Genomic DNA, 20,530 nt, shown 5'->3' on the forward strand with positions numbered 1-20,530 from the left:
GTACCTGATCTTTCCACCCAACATAGACTACCTAGTGGGCAATCCTTGCTCCAGAGATCCCTGTTGAGTTGGTTGAGTCCTTGCCAGACCTGCATTGCAGTCTGAGGCTCTCCCTGCCCAATGCTGCTTCTGTCCTTCCCTTTTATAAGTGTTGCATCTGCACAAGGATTGAAGAGTTTTTCCCTTCCTGTTTCTTCCTTTTTTCCCTTTCATAGATTTTATCCCTCAATAAACCTCTTGCAGTCTTAACCTCATCTCTGTCTCTTGTTCTTGGAGGATCTCGGCTGACACAGGGACTTCCTAAAGGCTGGATTATTTGTGCCAGTGATGCAGGAAATGGAAGGAAGACTACAATTACCTTGATTTCTGGGCCTTTTAGATTCTTCTGAGCCATCATTTGTCCTTATCAGGGACATGGCCAGAAAGGACCCCAAACATAACTCATGTCCATAGAGGCAGTGACACCTTCAGGATCTCCAGTTCTGCCCAGCCAGTGGATGGACCATATGATCCAGTGGCTGGAGACCAGGGGATCTAGTGTCCTGTATTAGCTCCAAGAATTGCCTCTGTGGCCTCTACCTCTGGTCCTTACTGGCTTGCAGCGTGGCCTCGTGGAGCTAAGACTTGGGGTGAAATCCCATCTCCACCATTGACTATGACCAGTCCGGGCCTCTGAGTTTTCAGCACCAGGAGAGACCAAGGCCCTTCCGCCTACCTTGGGTTGCAGCCGCTCCCCCTCCACCAGGAACTCAGCACTGCCCTTGGACACGGTTGCCAGCCCTTTCACCAGTCTGTGGCAGACGTTGGGTCCGATTCCAAAGCTATAGCACCTGGGGGAAGGGGAGGGGACAGGCTGCTGCTTCCCATCCTCTCTGCCATTTTTGTCCCCTGATGGGAAAAGGGACAGATCACGATCCAGCAGAGCCGTCTCAGAGGGTGAGGGAGACGGAAGAGGGCCATCTGTGAGTGCTCACATTCACACACAGACAGCTCATAAACTCCCACCCCAGCGCCAAGTCAGAGCGGCAGGAAGGACTTCCTCCGCCTGGGCTGCTCTTTGGGACATGTATGCAGAGGTGTGGGCATCTTAACCCCCTGACCTCTTGAGTGGAAAAAGGTCAACTCTGAGGTCAGCCAGACCACTGTGGAAGCAAAGCACAGTAGAAATTGTGGGTTCTCTCCTCTGCTTCTGGCATTTTCCATGTTGCCCTGGTTCTTGCCCCCATCCCAGAATAACCAAGCCCCAGACCTTCAGTGTGTGCCCACCTGGTGGAGAAGGCATGGTTTCGCACCAGCTCCAGCACCTTCCCTGTATTGTTGACGGCCCCGTCAGTGATCAGGAAGAGCAGCCTCGGGTGGCCTTGGAGCACTGGCTGCCGAATGATCCACTTGAGTGGGGAGAGGATGTTGGTGCCACCCATGTCAGCTCGCATTCTCTGGATGTTTTCACAGGCCATGGCCAAGGTCTCCTGCAGAGAAGGGCCATGAGCAGGGAGGTTTTCCCCAGGGTCAATATATGGTGCAGAGAACAAAAGCCCCCTGGAGGATGAGTCCTTTGTTTCTCCAGATCTTAATTCAACTTCACTGGAGTTGACTCATGTTCCCAATCTCTGCCCCATGCACAAGAAGAATAGGTGGCCATTTTTTTGGCCTGATTCTGTCCAATAGCACCACCTACCAATGCCCTAAATGCCACCATTCATGGTGTATTAACATCCTGTTGTCCTTTCTTTGTTCCTTTTTAAGAATAGAAACAGCCTTGGAAAAGGTAGCACATCAAACCCTAACTACTCAACACAAATGAGATTTCCTTTCCTGATGAGGGAGGTAGGAGGTGTGGTAGAAAGAACTCCAGACTAGAAATCATGAGACTTGAGTCCTGGCCTGACTGTGGCACTAAATTCCTACAATGCTTTGGGGAAAACATTTCCTCAATCTGAGCTTCAGATTTCCTCCCTCCTGGGCCAACACTGTGGACACAACTGGCCAAGGATTATTGGCACTGGATGGATGTCACTGTAGCAAGGACAGATTCTCACTGGACACCAAATGTTCTCCTGCTCTTGGCTCAGGAAGATGCTCTTCAAACATCTACACTTGGAGTAATGGCATATGTCAAAAGTCTTAAAATGCATATGTACTTTTGAACCAGCAAGACTAGGAATTTATCCCAAGGGAATCGTTAAGGATGAATGCAAAGTCTTTGCTGCAAAGATGACTAAATAGAAAAAAATGGGGACAACTTAAATACCCAATTCTAGGGGTTTAGTTAAATAAGTCACAATCTATCTGTGTAGTGAAATACTAGGCAGCTATTAAAATTATGCTGCAGATTAAGACTTACTGGCATGGACATATGCTCATGATAGGCTGTTGTGTTAGAAAAATAGGTTACAGAAAGTGTGGAAGGGCTAATCCTATCTTTACTGAAAATGTGTGTAAATGCATAGAACAAGGAAGGATTTATACTAAGCTCTTAACTGTGGTTTTTCTATTTTTTTTCCTGACTGATGTAATCATGGGGGATTTTCAAATTTTTCATCTTGATTATCTGGATTTAACAATTGTGGGACAATCAATATATATTATTTCTGTATTAAAAATCCATAAAGAAGTTACTTTAATTGAAAAGTGCCCCCTCTGTCCTTCTTTCCTCCCTCCCTCCTCCCCTCCCTATCTCCCTCCCTCCCTCCCTCCTTCCTTCCTTCCCTCTCTCCCTCCCTCCTTCCTTCCTCCCTCCCTCCCTCCCTTCCTTCCTCTATTCCTATTCCTAGACCAGGGTAAGATGCTCCAGTTTTGAACATGCTGCTGGGGCCACTGTCCTCTTTCCAAACTGTACCTTAAGCCATGTGAGCACCACTCTTAACCCACTTACTCACCTACGCACTCCTCTACCCCTTAATTCATTGCTCTGCTCCTTACCATTCGCTCCTTTCACTCGTCCTTACATGAGTCTATTGCTCTCATGAGGCAGAGGCTTCAGTGAGTGGGAGATCTAAGGCATATCCTCTCCCTACCCTTTCCCCGTACCGCTTGCTGTACACACAATTTGCCTGCTGCCCCCCTGTCCAATGTTCTTTATTTCAAGGAGGAGAAAGGTCAGAAGAATGCCTAAATGGAGGTCGCCTCCCTTTGGTTCTCTGCTCCCAACATCATTTAGGTTCTATGTGGGTGGACAGGTTCTATACGGGCAGACCTCAGGGCTCCCTCCTCTTTCCTTTTCCTTTCTTCCGTCCGCTCCTCACTACCCAACACCTCTTGGTCCCAGCCATGTCCCCTCCTTACCTCACTGTAGGTCTGACTGGAAGGGAAGAGGGTCTTAAACGTGGATCCAAACCCGATGACATTGAAGAGGCAGGCTGGCATGAGGCTCTTAAGAGCCACCAGCATGGCATCCTGACAAGCAAGAAAGGCATTTTCAGGATTCAGGAAGGAGCCATCATCTTGCCTGCCACACAGCAGTGGTCTCCTACCAGCACAGAAGCAGCCTCCAAGTGGACCATTCACCCCTTGTCTGCACCCAACATTGCTTTCTCCCCCAGATCAAGAAATTTGCTAATGCCGACCAGAGCCTGGACAAAAGCCATCATCATAAAACTCCTCATCTGTGTAGCAAGACTGATTTCTCAAGGCTATTCTATTATGGCTTGCCGGTTCCATTCTCTGGCAACCCGTCTTCAGAGCCTGAGAGTTAAGGAGAGCAGGACCTGCCTGCTCCCTTCCGCCAAAGCAAACTTGACATCTAAGCGGGGCACGTGACTTGCTCCAGGTCACACTGCTGATGGAGCAGGTTTCTAGCTCTCATCCAGGGCCTTGTGCATCAGAATCACCCTCACTAACATTAACTAGGCTCACATCTCTTAGAAATAGTCTCTTTGTCTCATATGTGTTGAATGCCCAGCATGTACTTTACATGTATTACCTCATACGGTCTTCGTAATAACCCTCTGAGGCAGGCATAACATTATCCCCATTTTATTTGAGAGAAAATTGAGGAATAGAGAGGTGGAGTGATTTGTGGTGAGCATCCAGATAGTAAAGAGTGGAGCCAGGACTCAGACATGTGTCCCTCTGCCTCCAAAGTCTGTGACCGTCAGAGAGTCTTAACCTATTTAACTATGCAACATCAGGAGACCTTGATAAAGGTATATTAAAAAAAATAATGACACAGAGGGAAGGTGGCAGGGGTGACAAGAAGGAAAATGATGATGTTGATGATGATACAATGCAATGATAAATATCAAGCAATTACTATGTACCAAACACGGTACTAAGCACTTTTTATTAATTATCTCTTATTTGATCTCTGTAACATGTATTACAGCACAGTGGTTCAGAAGACACACTTTGAAGTTAAACATATGTGGGTTTCAGTCTCACCTTTACCATTACTAGCTTGACCTTGGGCTAGTTATGTCACTCCTCTGAGTCCCAGCCTGGCATGTGGTCAGCATTCAGTAAGTGGTTATTATTACCAACCCAATGAGATACATATTAATATCAATACCTCTATTTTACAGATAAGAAAACTGAGGCTCAAAGGGTTAAGGAATTGCACTGGATCATAACATTTAAGAATAGGACTGATGCTTTCACATAGCTCCAAGATCTTTATCCACGTTGGCTCTGCCCTGGCACGGAGCTCAGGAATGAGCGGCTCTCCCTTGTCCCCATATAGTTTATTGGTGGCACCTAGGGATCTCAGTGTAGCTTCAGGGGAACGAACTGTGATACCCCCAAATCTAGAAGGAAACAGTTGCAAGTAGATCCTGGCAACTTTTACACAGTATGGTGTTCTAGGCTCCACAGACCTGCAGCCCCTCTCCCAGACCCCTATGTAAACATTAACATTAATGTCCTGTCCATCTCTCTGTTTTGCTTGTGTCAGTACATTTTGTTTTTCTACAAAAGAAGTCAATATCTGTTTATTTTTTCATTAGCCACTAATGTGGGAGACTCTGCTGATCCATACAGATTGTCTCTGCTCACACCTATTAGAAATTTTAAAGCCATGTTTTTGGCAGCAAGTGGCAGCTAAAGAATTAGACCAGCTGCAGGAAATTAAATTGGCTGAACTTTCCCCTTTGGCATGGCTGTTTGGATTTCTGTTCTCTCCTACCTCCCTAAGCCTGGTTTTTCCTAAAACTTCAACCTAATGACTCAAGGAACACCTGCCCCTGCAATGGCCTCATTGTCAGTGGGCAAAGAGGTACGTGGCCTGAGTAATTTCTGTGACTTTCTCTAAAAGGGGCATGTTTATCAGAATGGATTGTGACAATGCAAAACCACTTGTGAAGGAATGACCTTGAGCTCAGTGAGCTGAACTGGAAAAGAGAGCAAGAGAGACTCCAAGGGGAAAGGGGCTCCGACATGAGCCAGAAAAAGTTATTGTCAGACAATTCTGGAATGAAGAGGTTGGAAAGGTCTTCAGTTCAGGAACTGGAATTCCACTCATAAACCAACTCCACTTAACTGATAGTAACTTCCTGGAGCACCACAGTGAGAAAGATATAGAGACTGAGCCCAGGCCAGCATGAAAAATACTGTCGTGAACAATTATTGATGTCTGTCTGGGCTCGGGGAAGGGGAACAGAGGGGTGTGTGACATATGTTTGCCCTCCCTGAATTAATCCTTCCTTCTCACTTTACAGGAAGGATAAATGAAGCCCAGAATTGACAATCAACTTGTCCAAAGCCACATAGCGAGTCAGTGGCAGAATCGATCCTGTGACCCAGGCATTGCTCTTCCCACAGAGACATGCAGCAGGAATGCAAATAAGAGAGGAGAGCTTTTCTCAGTGGAAGAGTGGGCTTAAATCCCTATCAGCAATGTAAGGGAAATGAGCACTGAATCAAGATACAGAAGGCTTATGTTCTTGCACAAGCTCTGTGATGTGGGGAAGAACACTTAGCCTCTTGGGGACTCAGATTCCTTATCTGGAAATTGGTAGGGGAAATGGATTAAATGCTCTCTAAGGGATGTTTTAGGTTTATGGTCTCGTGATACCTTAGAGTAACTGGAGAGATGTCTTACAAATCGGTAAGGATATGGAATGGAATACACGTGGTCCCAGTGGCTTGGAGCGTGCGTCAGCACTCCAGCACCTGGACAGCTCCTCATTCCTATGCTTGCCTTCGGTAGTGGGCAGGGGTGGGGAAAAGTCCCAGTCCTGCATCCCAGTGTCAGGAGGCATCAAAGAGGAACTCGGGTCTCATATGTGACTACTCTGTCATGCTTCAAGACCAAACCTAGCACAGCAAGGCCGAGGAGACAGCTAGCATCACAGATCCCACCTAGCTCCTTCCCTCCTTGCTGATCCTGTTGCCCTGGAAACAAGTTTGCTCCAGGGACAAGCTAGGGGGAGAGATAAAATTTCAGGTGACAGCAGAGCCATCCCTCTCCCTCCTTGTTCCCTCATGAACTATAATCCTCTACCCAGTTCAATAAACAGCGACGGGGGGCTTTTTATGCATAAACACAGAGCTAGGCCCCATGGGGAAAGATAGAAAGATCTAGTCCTTTCCCTTAAAGAGTGTATAATTCCAGAGGAAGAGATGGACATCTGCATAACTAAAAATAAAAGAGAGGGTTGGATAATGCCATTATTGAGGCAAATAATCTCCCAAGGGAGAAGGAAAGCTTCTGGAGGTGTGGGGGAAGGTTTTATCACTCTTTCTTCTACACTCTTTCAGAACTCTCCATTGCATCAAGACCATCCTCCTAGGCATGCTTGGCTAAAAGGGCTGCCCCCCTCACTTGACTGTGGGCTCCTTGAGGGCAGGAACTATGTTTACAACCTGTTTTACTTCCAGATGGCCAAGCACAGGGTTTTGCACATATTAGGCATTTGAAAGAAAAAAAAAAAAAAGAAAGGATGAGCCAAATCATTTCTACTGGATTCCACACATTCCTTGATGGCAGAGGTCGTGTCCAGTGACTGTTTGATGTCATGTGGTAGAAACAATCAGACAGAGTTTAATTTATGGGTTTAATTTTAGACCACACTAGCTGTGTGACCTTGGATGTATTGCTGAAACTCTCAGGATGAGTTTTCCCATCTGGAAAATAGTGACAACAGGACTGAACTCATAGGATTACTGTCTGGATTAAACACCAAGCTGTGCATTAAGTGGCTGCACAGTGTCTGACCCATAGCAGGCCCTCGGCAAATGTTAGCGTCCTTCCTCTCTTCTCTGTATCCCTCTCCATTTAGTACCTAGTGAGGGGTTTTAGCCAGATCAGGCGTGCAACAAAGGCGTGCAGAACACCAAGGGAAGCTACTGATGACTTCATCCCTTATAAACAGGCAACGGTTAACCTCTGCTCATATCACTTCAGGGGTTTATTCTGGGAGCAAGTGAGTTTGGGGGATCTTTGTTTAAATTGATATAAAAAATGTTGTTTGTCATTTCTCTAAGCCATGGAGAGTCATTTGAGGTGGTGATTCAGGTATGCTTGCAACAGAAAGTGCTGAGAAGCTGGTTACCCTGAAGCCCTAGATCCTGGGGCAAGGGGTCCTCTTAGAGGTACCTTGACCTTGTGGATGTTGGTCCCATTCATGCTGCCACTCCTGTCGATGAGAAAGATAAACTCCCCATGGGTCTTTCTCAAGTTCGGCTGGACTGACTGGAGGTCAGGACAGAAGTTGAGCATGATGACGGAATGGTGGGGGATGTCCTTGTGGAGACGTTTCCGGATGATTTCTGTCTGGAGAAGAAAGGAAGATTCTCACTCGGGCATTCAAGGGGTCCAGAGCTACTGCTTGGGGATGGTCCCCCATGACTCACTATGTTTTGTCAGGATCCCACTCATCCTCTGTGTGAAAGACTTCTAGGCTGGCCGTACCTGGCTCCTCTGCTAGGCATTCACAGGTTGCAGCAGCAACGTGGACTTTGGAGGCAGAAAGAACTGGGTTTGAATCCCGGCTCTTTCACCGTCCAGCTGTGTGATCTTGGGCAAGACTCTCCTCTGGGTTGGTTTCTTATTTGTAAAATGGGGCAAATAATATCCACTTCTCAGGAGGTTCTGGGGATGAACTGAGCTGGCACACAAATGGGAAGGCGCTGGCACCCATGCAGACCTTGTGTTGGATACTGATTTCTTTCCCTTTCACACCCAGTGCATAAGCCACTCTCCGGCTCATCTTAGCCGTGAACTTGGGGTTTCCCTAGTTTACTGATTCTCTCCCCAATGATAACTTCCTACTCATTCTTCAAATTTTACCTCTTTGGAAAACCTGCCCCCATCTTCCCGGTGGGCTTAATTATCTAGTTTCCTCATCCCTGGGGTGAGGACAAGAGTACCTACGTCACCAAGTTGTATGGACCAAACACAATGCTTGTGAGGCCCGCTGGCCAGCAGAGTAATTGTGTCTAAACTGCAGCCATCATTGCTCTTGCTGCTGCTATTTGCCGTGGGATCCCAGGCTCTTCTCTCACTGCCAGCTTTTGCCCACACCTCTGTCTCCCCTCTAGCTCGTGTGCTGCTTGAAGGCCGGTCGTGCTTGAGTCTCTTGCACCTCCAGGGCTTAACATAGAGCCTGGTACAAACATGGGCTCAGGAAACATTAAAGGGAGGACGCACCATGGTCCTCTGTCTTCTCATGTATTCTCTTAGCTGGCCCTGTCACGTGGCTGCCTGAACTGTCCTTGAGTCTCCCGGTCACTCGGCACCAAATCTCATTTCCTCCGTCCTCACTCTGCCGCCCAATCTCTCCAACCCGACTGTCTCTGTCTCTTTATCTGATGGTCCCTGCATGTACGTGTCTCTCTTTGTTTTTCCGTTTCTGTCTATGTGGGTCCCTCCTCCAGTTCAATGGTTGACATCATCACCTGCCCTGGTGTTCACACTAAAGACCTGGGACTTGTCCTTGACTCCTGTCTTTTCCTCACCCCACACATCTGCTCCTTCAGCCGAGACTGCAGGTTCTGCAGCTAAGATATCCTGAACTTGTCCTCTTCTCTCTGTCCCCACTGCAATAACCCAAGTTCAAGACTATATAGCATCTCTTGCCTGGACCTTTGCAACAGCCTCTTACTGGCCCCTTTCCTCTACTTTTATCTCCCCATGTCCATTCTACTGCGAGCAGGCAGTGTGATCATTCTGGTTATTCCTTTGCTTAAGCAATAGTTTCCCCCTATACCTTGCAGCAGGGCTTATGAAGCCCTCTATGGCCTGACTCCTGCCTACCTGTCCATCTCATGTTTGCTCTATATTTCAGCCATACTGGGCACCTCTCTTTTTTCCATACATGTCACCATTATTGTGCCTCCTGTTCTATGCACGTTCTTCCAGTGCTTGACAGCCTGCCAGCTCACGTTCCTGGACAGGCTCTCTCTAAAAACCTGGCTAACCGGCACCCCATGCTGATCACTCAGTATCTTGTCATCCTGTTTCATGTCTTTCACGTCCCCAGCCCTCTCCAAACTGATCTTGCTCATGTGTTTCTTTCTCATCTGTTTCCCAGTGCTAGAATGTAAGCTCCAGGAGGAGAGGATGTGTCGTTTTCAGCCTTGTCTCCCCAGTGCCTAGACCAGAGCCCTATTGGGCACTTAGTGTTTGTTGAATGAATAAATGAGAGAATGAATCTGTGTGGGTCTCTTTGTCTGCTGCTGACCTGTGTGCACATCACTTTTTTTTTTCAGTCTCTTTGTCTCTGCTTCTCTCTGCATCTCCATCTCTTGTAATGGTGTCTCCCTCCGTGTCATTTGCCCCCTCTTTGCTAAATCACAGGTTTTGGCAGCTCATCCCACCGACTCTTCCTGATTGATATCTGGGCCTTCTGGATGCCTGCCTCTCTCCCTGGTGATTGTGCCCTCCCTCCCACAAGGAATTCCTTTGCCAAAAGCCATTGCCCAATCTGGCTGTCTTGATGACAGAGCCCAGGGCAGAAATGGCCACATCTGGCAGTGACAGGAGCCTGATTTTTGCCTTTCTGAGGGGCGGGGTGGGGCGCCTGGCTGAGGATTTTTCTGATGTCTCCTCAAGCTGCCATTATCTAATTACAATAAACTCATCACTTCTTAGCAGCAGCGTGCTGATGGCTGTCATCCCTGGGGCTCATGAGAATACCGGCTATTTGCATAACCAACCCAAGGTGGCAAATTAATTCTCATTTGCTTCAGCGGTCCCAGAGCTAATTGATTTAAGGCTTGGCAGGCAGGCCTGGGAGGCTCATTGCTGACCCCCCTCGCCCACATGCTGCAGTTCTCAGAGCTCAGTGGTACCCCTGGCATTGCCACCCCCCACTATGAGAACCTGGCTCCAGCCTCTTCTCCCAGCTGACTCGTCTGGGTGGGTGAGGGGGCACCTCTGGGAGGGAAGGTGTTTCCAGTGGGGTCTCTAATGAGGGGATGATACGATGGAAATTGGGCCACCTACACCTCCTCTTTGCCATCTCCCCGACCCTCCACCAAGCAGGTGCTTCCAGTGGGATCTCTACCAATGGGGATGATGTCAGCTGTAAGCCATCTACACATTCCTGTCTGTTCCCCCTGTGCCGCCATCCTCTGCCAGTCAGGCCAACAGGAACAGGAGAGCCTCTTAAATCCGGCACAACTGTCCCACATGAGCTTAGCCTTGTCATCAAAGCCAACTCCCAGAGAACAGTCGTCCTCTTTCCCCAGATCACCAGTTATTTTGGGTGCTAAACTTCAGTTTTCCCATCTAAAAGGGGAGACAATAAAACGAAATGTGTCATGATGCTCAAGTGTGCCTTGGCCCTCAGCTCGGTGCACAGGGCCATGAGCAGGAGAGAGACTGCGGGGCCAGCTTGCGGCCGGCCGGGGCTCAGCGTCCTCCTACCCACTTCCCCGCCCCCAGCCTCCTGCTTATGGTCTCCTTAGCCTTTAAATTCGGGGTTGGGGAGAGGAGTGGAGAGGGCAGAGGGGAAGGAGCTTTCCCGGCTCTGCCTTTTTTCTTTACATAATAGCAAGCAAAGATCCCAGAGGAAGGAGGGCAAGAGACCCATTTGGCAGGTGGGGAGAGGGAAGCTCAGGAGTAGAGATGGAGCTGAGAGGGGAGGGCTAGGCCCTTGGCTCTAGGCTCCTGGGGACCTCTTAGGGGTGGATGAGCCTGGAGAAGACCCAGGGTGTTTCTGCCACCAGCCTAGAATTTTGCCTGCTTTAGGAACACTGGGGGCACGAGGAGAAGGTGACCTGGCAGGAAGTGGGAGAAAAGTGCCAGGGTGACTTGTGCAGCTGGAAGTCCACTTTCCCTCTGCCCCGCGGCGCCCCAGCCCCTTGAGGAAACCTCGACAAGGATCTGCCACCAGCTTGCTGTGAGACCTCGGGAAGTCACCCCTCCCCCACCTCAGGCTCAGTCTCCTCATTGGTCCAGGGAAGACCAGGCCCCCAAGGCCACCCCAGTTCCACCACCACTGATCTGCTTGTCACCCTCACCTTTCGCTCTGCACTGCTGTCCTTCTTCATCCCTTTAATGAAGTCCGTTCTTCCCTTCAAGTGCTGGTCAAACTCGCCCAGGGTCATGTCCCCTTTCTCCATCAAAACATGTGGCATGTGGGGCTCTGCAGAGACGAGATCAACTCTTGGCACTTGTCCTCGGTTGAGGGGCAGTTTTCACAGTGGGGAGGACTCCCAGGTGGAAGAGGAGGATGGAATCCCTGGCTGCTTGAAGGAGTGTGGGGCCATGAGAAGTCTATTTAGCTGGAAGGCAGGCGAGCTTAGTGGCTGTGATTCACTGTACCTCCCTGGGCCTCAATTTACCTAGCTGTAAAATGGGAGTGGTTCTGGGCTTTCTGATCGTTTTGCATGTTGCTATTCTATGAATTCTTTTATTTTTATTTTAGATGTTTAAAAGTTTTAGTTGTTGGTTTTTTTGTGGGGGTAAGGGGAGGTAATTAGGTTTATCTATTTATTTATTACAGAGATACTGGGGATTGAACCCAGGACCCCATGCATGCTAAGCACACACACTCCCACTGAGATATACCCTCCCTCTATGAATTCTTAAAAAGACAAAAGAGTTGCTCCTTGAAGGTTCAGAGCTGCCAGGGTCTCACTGAGCTTAGGGTTTCAAAGATCTTCTGTTCAGCTGGCCTAGGGGCCAAGTGCACCACTGGGTAGATGAGACCCCGAAGCCTCAGTAGCTAGAATTGGGGCAGGAGACACTCAGTTTTGTCATTTAGAGATAAGTTTCCCAAGAGGCAAGCAGTGGGCCTCCTTCCCTCTGCCATGTACCCCCACCCTCTCACTGGCTGCTGGGCGAGGGGCCCCTTGTCTGTGCCCCGCGGGCTCAGCACCTTCTCCCTCCCACAGGCAACCCGGGGGCCCCGCCCATCGCACAGTACCACTGGGGTGGATGAGGATCTCCACGGGCCGGTCGAAGGTGTGCCTGTTGGCCAAGGTGATAATGATGCTCTTGGCTGAGCGAGCGGACGGGGCGGCATCGGCTCGGATCTCGTGGGTGGGACTCTCCACCCCTGAGTGGCACAGAAAGGTGGGGTAGGCTCAGCAGGCCCTGGAGAAACAGGGGCTCGTGGGGGACCCTGGGACCCAGGCCAGAGATGGCTAGCACTCCAGCTCCATCAGGGGCTCCTGACCTGCTGTGTAACCATGGACAGGTCTCCTCAATTTCCTCATCTGCAAATTGGAGGCTTAGATGTGGGAGGGGGGTCTAATGGTCTTTCCTGCCCTGATCTCAGGATCCAGTGGGGGGTCAAAGCTTCCTCATAGGGCACAGAAGGATAGAAAGAGCTCCACGCTCTATCAGTGAGCACTCGTAAGTGTCTCTTGTGTTGGAAGGTCGTGTAACTCACTGACAAGAAACCACACCCTAGTGTCCTTTTAAAACCTTGGCTGGGTGGTAGAGGGGAGCCATCAGAACCATGGTTCCTGACTCTGGCTGTACATTAGAATCACCTGGGAGCGTCTAATGTTCCACTGCCTGGGACGTACCCCAGACCAATGTCATCAGAAGCTCTGGGGTGGGATCTAGGTGGCAGGACTTGGAAGCTCCCCAGGTGATTCTACTATGCAAGGGAAGGACCAGGAAGCAATTTTATGGCCTCTTGGAGAGAACAGAAGACTGTCACGCCCCCACAGACATTTCACCAAGGAAGCCGTTGAGGTAGAGGTGGGGACAGCCTTGAAACCTGTCCTTGGGAGGGGCTCAACTTGGGCTGCATGATGGGGAGTGGGAAATGGGGGTCCATAAGCTCCCTGAGCTTAAGATCATCTTCCTTCTGGGCCGGCCGGCTTCCCTGTCCTCCCCTTCTTCTCCCAACCCTGGGGCCTCACATCTTCTTTCCAGCCCCATCCTGGTCTGAGCGGCCCCCTCTCACCTGCAAGCAGGCACGGCCCACGGATCTCCAGCTGGAAGTTGAACTCGTATTCCATGGGGTTGGACACCTCGGTGTCCAGCAGAGTCGCCAGACACAGCTTGTTCCAGGAGTCCAGGGTCCGAGTGCCGAAGCAATGCCTGTCTTTGCTGGGAAGGGGGCAGCAAAGAGGGGGAGGAGGAAGAGGCAGCCAGGGCCAAGCAGAGGGCCAGAATGAGAAGACATGGAGAAAACAGCAAGCCCCAGGCAGCCCAGCCCAGAGGAGCTTAGGAGCTTCCTCCCACGCCAGACCCTTACCTCCCACTCAGCCTGACTGCAGGGAGCGCCTGGATTCAGACCTAAGGTATTGCTACCTAGGATGGATGGGCCAGGTACCAGGCACAGGGCTCCATGGCATTTGCTCCCATTGTTCTCGCCACGCCCCCAGCAGAAGGCATCAGAGCCCCCAGCTCCCTCATCTCCCACGTGGTGAAACCGAGGCTCAGCAAGAAGACGCTATTGGCCCAAGTTCCCACCATCAGGACTTAGCAGAGTGGGTGTCCTCACCCAGGTCTGTCTGGCTTGGTGGTGAAAGTTGGTGCTACATCACATCCCTTCTGGAACTCCTGCTCTGTCTCTGCAAGCTGGGGGACCCTTGCATAAGCCACTTCTCTGGGTCTTGGTTTTCTTATCCATTAAATGGGGATGATAATGACACGGCTCTCTTGAGTGAGTGCTTAGCAAAGTGTCTGTCCCTTGCTGAAAGCTCGCATTTCTGATCCTCCTGCTGTGTCATCCCTCACCCTGTCTCTGATCCTGCTCTAGTCTCCTCCCCTCCATGGGCACACCCATCTGAGGTCTTTGATACACGTCCTGAATACGCACGTATCATTGTAAAACACATGGTGACGTTTGATTGTGAACGTGTTTCTTTTTTTTTTTTTGTGAATGTGTTGTGAACTGAAAAGATTGCATTGTATTATGAATCTCACTCAGTTGCTTTTCTTTTTTTCACTCAGTGTTGTTTTATTAGGCTCTGTCCACGTGGCTGTCTGTGAACCAAAATCTCTGCTGCTGATGTGGTATGGCTTGGGGGCATCTGTTATATGGTACTTATTTGTTCCTGCCTCTACCTCCCTGCGTCCACAGATACCACCACCACGAAGAGCCTCATCTGTGCTCCCTTTTTGGACGTATGGAAGGATTTCTCTGGGATCTCTGGGTCAAAGGGCACATACCGAGTATTGACAGATTGCTTTCCAGGGTGACTGGGCCAGTTTCTACTTCCACTAGCAGTGAATAAGAGTTTCCGTCTCCCCTTATCCTCACTAACACTTGGTATTATCTACCTTTCTTATCCTTACTCATGTCACTCTATCTGAGCAACTTTGAGATTCATTGGAATTTGATGCAGGCATCTCCCAAGAGCATCTCTGTTAATTCCACCTGCTGGAACGGGCAGGTAAGCTCCTTAGGGCCACCTCAGGGGCACCAGGGCCTCCCAAGCCTCTTGTTCCTTGATCCCTTGAGGTCTTGAATGTCCCAGATCTGCTAGGTTCTGCCTCTCAAATGCACCAGGCTTGACACCTATGGTGGCATTTACAAAGATGACACATGAGCTGGTGTTCCCCGGTGTGAGATTGGCTAGTGCCACCAGCTTCTCTGTTGTGCCAACAAGTGTCCTCACCCTAGGCTTTGAGGTCCTACATAGTCTGGCTCTCCAACACCCTGCTGACCTCTCTCCTTCCTTCTCCCACTCAGCTATAGTCACACCAAGCCCATTGCTGCCTCAGGGCCTTTGCACTTACTGCCCTCTCTGCCCCCTGACCAGAATGTTCTTTCTACAGAATATTTCCATGGCTTGCTCCCTTCATTCAGATCAGGCCTCGAATGTTGCCTAAGCCCTTATCTTAGCTAAAAACTGCACCCACCCCAATCTATCCTGCCACGGCTCAGCCCTCAGCTGAAATGTCACTCCTCAGAAAAGCCTGGCCTGGCCTCTGGATCCCCCTGGTTGGGTCCCTCTTTTATACTCTTAGCCAATGAACTTCTCCTTCATTGCACTTTTCACATAATTAATCATGCATGCAAATTCAGTTGGCTAATGATATTTCCCATCAAGTTCCGAAAAGGCAGGAACCACGTGGGTCTTGGGTCCTGTGTCCCTAACACCCACTGCAGTGTCTAGCACATAGTAGGCACTCCAAAAACACCTCTTGAGTGCATTAAAGACTCAAGCCTGGAAATTCTGATCCTCAGCTCTCCAAATCCCAGCACTTCTGATTGATACCAACACAGGGCATTTCAGAGAGATCATTAAGTGCTCTAAAAATGAGCAGGCACAGTTTGAGACGGCCACTAAAAACTCAGTCTCGCCTTTATTCCTCACCTGCCCCGCCCCGCACACCCCTGACTTCCCTGTGCTGCTCACCCAGGGCTCTTGTCCGGGCAGGGGCTCCTTACCCTTGGGCCTGCTGGCTGGAGAGGCTGGTGCTCTCAGTGCAGAACTGGGGCACCATCGGGGCACAGACAGCAGGCAGCAGAACCCGCACGGCCCCGCTGGGCAGTGTCGGGAGCTCCGAGGAGGTGCTGACAAAGATGGTGACGTTCTCCATAGGAGCGATGGTCCCCAGGTTGACCACGAACAGGGTCCGCTCCAAATCCTCGTCCAAAGCCACCTTTCCTGGTGTGCAGGAATGAGGAATGATTGAAACTCCCTCTTGGAGAATGTTTCCTAAGTGCCAGGCCTGGAGTCAGGGGCTGTGCCTGCATAATGGCTCATCCCCTCTAAGCATGCTGTGTGTGAGGTTTGAGAGCCTGTTTTGCCGATGGGAAAACAGGCTCAGCGTGGAGATGCAACTTGCTCAAGGTTAGGCAGCAAATAACTGATTCGTTGAGCCAGGATCTGAACCTCTGTGGGACTGATGCCAGGCCTGTGTAGTTTCCACTGTGCCTTACTGGGAGTGGGAGACTGGGACCCACAAGCCCCCGACAGAGGGTCACATCTCCATCTGCAGACTCTACTTCAAGCATCCCTGCATCCAGGATCCATGCTCTCTCTTCTCATCTGAAAGGCCCATCCCTCATTCCTTCTTAGTCCTTCTTACCCCCCATCCAACCCTCCACAAAAGCCTCCCTGGTCCCATATGGATCCCTCTTTCCCTCCACTGTCGTTATCTGGACCACTTTTGGTACTTTCAGCCTCCTCTCATGGTCGCTCCTAGGCATGTCCTAGCTATTCTTTCAGGCTAAGAGAAGTCCTAAAATCTTGGGGGCAACTTCGCATCTTTCACATCATAAGCGTTCACTGAGAGATTCTTGAACTTCTTGATGTTCAGATGAAGAAACTTCACCTCTATCACAGATCCAATGGTAAGACTCTCTTACATGATATTTGGCCTGGATTCAAGCCCTGGCTCTGCCACTAACATGCTGTGTGACCTTCCGCCAATCACTCACCCTCTCTGAGCCTCTGTATCCGCAACAGCAGATATCAGTGGCCATGCTTCGAGTACTTACTCCATACTGGGGACTATGATGAGTGTTCGGCCTGAATGCTCTTTGCTGAGATGCGGATGTGCATGATTAATAGTAACATTTCACAGATGAGGTTTAAGTTCTTATCTCACACGGCTTGCAAGCAACAGGATTGGGAGTCAAACCCTGGTGTGACTCATTCCACAGCCTCTGAGCTCAAATGACATGCCATTCTGTTCTTTAGAGATATCTTAAAAACTCTTCTCTTGCCTCCTTTGATCTTTGCCACTCTTTCCAGGTGAGAAGAGAAACAACCATCTCTATTGTACAGACAGTAAGGTGAGGTTCAGAGAGGTTAGTTACTGGCCTGCAGTCACACAGGATTCCTGTCTCTTACCTGTCCCACGGCTGCCCTTTTAGTCCACCTGAGAGCCCAGCCATGCCCAGGCCCTGCCAAGCCCCGCTGGCCTTACCTGTGACAGTTGCCGCTCGGATTCGGGTGGCATCAAAGTGGCCGCTCTCCATCTTGGCTTTGTCCTTGATCTGTACTGTCACGACACGGTCAGCAATGACCGCCTCAAAGCCGATCACCGTGGTGTACTCATCCAGTGGGTATACAAAGAGGCCTGTCAGAGCAGGGCCCAGCATCGCAGGATGCCGCAGCCCCCTCTGCAGGCCCCACCCCTGGGAAGGAACCCAAGCCTTTGGTATTTCAGATGGACAGACGGCCTGCTCATGGCCCCGGGGCTGGGCAGGATAAGGACAGAAGGCAGGCTCTGTGGAGCTGTGGGAGAGCTGCTCCCCTGTCCCAGCCAACGCTTACTCTGTAGGCCTGGGAGGCCGGCATGGCCAGGGCTTCCAATTTTTCAAGACAGAGTGGAAATCTGGATTTTCATGTGACCTGTGGTGTGGATGTATTCAGACATCTCTGTGGTAGTTTGCCACCCTTGGCGCCCGTGACCTGGGGCTTTGGAGGAATAAGACTAGGATAGGGTTCTAATCCTGGCCTGACCCCTTCCCCAGCCCAGTGACCTTGGATTAGATATTTAGCATTTCTAAGCCTCACAGCCTCATCTGTAGGATGCGGATAATAGAGACAAACTCAGGGTCGTCATGAAAATGAAAATAATGGCCACCACGATGTCCCCCATGGTGTGTGTCCTACATTTTGATATCTCAGTGCTTCTCAAACTTTAATATGGTGAGCTCGCCCCAAACTCCAGCTTCCCATCCCTCTGAGCCTCAGTTTCCTCATCTATAAAATGGGAGGACTGGTTCTTTCTGTACACGGAAAGCCAAAAGATTGTCCTAAAGCTGTTCAGTGATTTAGTCTCCATGGATCCCACTTTAAGCCACCTTCTCTAGGTTTCCTTACACAGTGAAACAGAGTCATTTGCTCTGCCCAGATTTCTGCGGGGAGGAAACTTTCCCCTGCAAGTTCCTCTTGGGAACTAAAATGGTTTTAGAAGCTCAGATCAGGCTGCAGGGTGGTGCCCTGGGACATGAAGTCTGGGGGTCAGGAGGCCCCCATCACTGTGCATGAGACAGGATCCCAACCATAAGAAGCTTTTAAACAGAACCCTCCTGGCCAGCCTTCCTATAACCCCTTTCCTTAAGTGCAAGGAGAGTCGTGTGATTTACAAACGACTGTTGTAGGCGAATGTCCGTCTGCACTCCTGACTGCCTGCTCTGATGATTCATATTTGCAGACTGTTTTTCATTCCACGCTGTCCTTCCTCACGCATTACCTCATCTGCTCCTCTGGCAAGCCCGGGCGTCCAGACAGTCACAGGAGCATCCTGATGTCGAGGGGGACAGTGGCTGCCCCAAGGTCACGGGGACAACAGCCACGCCTAGGACCGGGAGCTCCTGGCTTCCACTGAGTCTGGACACCTCTCTTACTGTGAAGTGGGCGTGTCTTCTGGAACATATGCAGGGTTGGGACTGTTGGCTGGGGCTGAGACCAAACCTGGGTTCAAATCCTGACCCAACTTGCTATCAGCTTTAAGACCTGCAGGGCGGAAATGGGATTCCTATTTTGCATGTAAGGAAACTGAGACTCAGAGAGGTGACATGACTTGCCCGATGTCTATCGGTTAATACTTGTTAGGATGGGGATTCAACGTGGGGGAGGGGGTGGCCCCAGGGAAGCCCAACAGGCGTCCTTACCCTGGAAGGGCTGGGCTTCTAGGTTGCCATAGGTGAGGGAGGCCGTGAGACCCAGGGCGTAACCACTGACAAAGGAGGTGACATCGGATGCGGTGAGGGGCAGGGCTGCCCCTGTGAGTTGGTTCAGCAGACCGGGCATCTCGCTGGCTCCTCAGCCTTCAGGGTCTGCAAGAGACAGGAAGGCAGGAAGAGCGGAGAGGTCCCCCCATCCCTCTCGCACTCGGTTCTCCCACTTCAGCCCCCAAGGGTGGTCAGAGCATCAGTCTCACCATCTTCACGAAGGTGACCCACGATGACTCTCACCCACCTCTGAGAAGACAAGGACAAGTAATCCCATTTCTTTCTGTGTCACAGTAGAGAAACTGAGGTGGAAGACATGTGGCCTTCCCGGACTCACTCAGCAGGTGGGAGCACAGCCAGGGTCAGAGCCCGAGCAAGCTCGCGTCCACCTAGCGTTCTCCCCAAGGACAGGGCTCTCCTAGCTCCGGAGGCGAGTCCAGGGATGTGGGCTCTGACCCCATCCCTTTGTTGTTCCTGTAATCTCTGAGCTGTGGATGCTTCCCCGGCAAAGTCAGAGGACTGGAATAGCTCACCAAGTCCCTCCTTCTCTGACTTCAGTGCATCAACCCACTACGGCCAACACTTGGGGTGTAAGGGGAGAGAAGCACCTTCCACACAAGATACCAAAGTGAAGGGAACCACCACCCCTCCAGGGGTGCAGGCCAAAAGCCCGAGCCATGCCTGATACCACCCCCCACCCCCACCCGCACCAAAGACCAAGACCTATTTCTGGAAAAGCTCTGGCTTCCATCCACGCCTTTCCTTCTCTGCCACCAGCATCCTTGTCCCAGCCGCTGCCGTCTCTGCGTGGACCACAGCTCTTAACTGGCCTCTTGAATCTACTCCTTCCCACCCCATCCCCTGTGACCCATTCTTTACCCAGTGGCCAGAATGATCAGACCGACATACAAGTTGAACAGGTCTCTTTCACCCTTGCCACCCTCGCTCCCACGCCAGTGGTTTCCCATTCATCCTAGGATAGAGACCAAAACCCTTAAGATTTTGGCCTAGGGCCCTGTATGGTCTGGCCCCGCTGGCCTCTCCAGCTCATCTGTCACCATGTTCCCAACACACTTTGTGGGCCTCCCATCTTCCATTCCATCCCTCAGATGTGTCCCGTGCTCTCTCCCTTCTTGGTACTTGCCCTGCTCTACCTGGAAGGCTCGCCCCATGATGCGCTTGTAAACTAGTAACCTCCTACTGTCCTTCAGGGTCAACCCAGGTCCCCTTCTCAGGGAAGCCAGTCCACCCATGCCCAGTGTCCTTCGTCTGCCTCTCACAGAGCCAAGTTCCTCCCCCTCAGAGGACTTCCATTAGTTTGTAGGGACACATCTTGTTTCTGTGAGACTCCTTTATTCATGTCCACCATCCCCTTTGGAGTGTTTGCTCTTGAAGGCTCTGTCTGTTTTCGCTTCCCGTGACATCCTCAGTGCTGACTGAATAAACCAGAGAATGGACGACTGTCACCATTCCAACACCAAGGACTTCATAACACTTCCCAGGGCCTGGTATCCATTCTCAGTGAGATTCCTGACAGCCTCCCAGGC

General features: G+C 50.6%; 1 protein-coding gene across 2 annotated transcripts in view; it reads right to left on the reverse strand.

The window, feature by feature from the left end:
- The window catches only part of VWA5B1 (von Willebrand factor A domain containing 5B1), a 58,959-nt gene that overhangs the window by 22,048 nt on the left and 16,381 nt on the right, over positions 1 to 20,530 (reverse strand). For both annotated transcript variants that reach the window (XM_072975228.1, XM_031683749.2), the window contains exons 2-11: positions 18,924 to 19,088; positions 17,228 to 17,380; positions 15,741 to 15,960; positions 13,302 to 13,447; positions 12,309 to 12,440; positions 11,401 to 11,525; positions 7,532 to 7,708; positions 3,286 to 3,396; positions 1,267 to 1,469; positions 716 to 830 (exon numbers count right to left, since the gene is read on the reverse strand). In XM_072975228.1, the coding sequence (XP_072831329.1) occupies positions 716 to 830; positions 1,267 to 1,469; positions 3,286 to 3,396; positions 7,532 to 7,708; positions 11,401 to 11,525; positions 12,309 to 12,440; positions 13,302 to 13,447; positions 15,741 to 15,960; positions 17,228 to 17,380; positions 18,924 to 19,062 (1,521 nt within the window). In that variant the 5' untranslated portion in view covers positions 19,063 to 19,088. The remainder of the gene's footprint in view (positions 1 to 715; positions 831 to 1,266; positions 1,470 to 3,285; positions 3,397 to 7,531; positions 7,709 to 11,400; positions 11,526 to 12,308; positions 12,441 to 13,301; positions 13,448 to 15,740; positions 15,961 to 17,227; positions 17,381 to 18,923; positions 19,089 to 20,530) is intronic.

Source organism: Vicugna pacos, chromosome 13 (genome assembly GCF_048564905.1).
Source record: "Vicugna pacos chromosome 13, VicPac4, whole genome shotgun sequence".
Taxonomy (NCBI): domain Eukaryota; kingdom Metazoa; phylum Chordata; class Mammalia; order Artiodactyla; family Camelidae; genus Vicugna; species Vicugna pacos.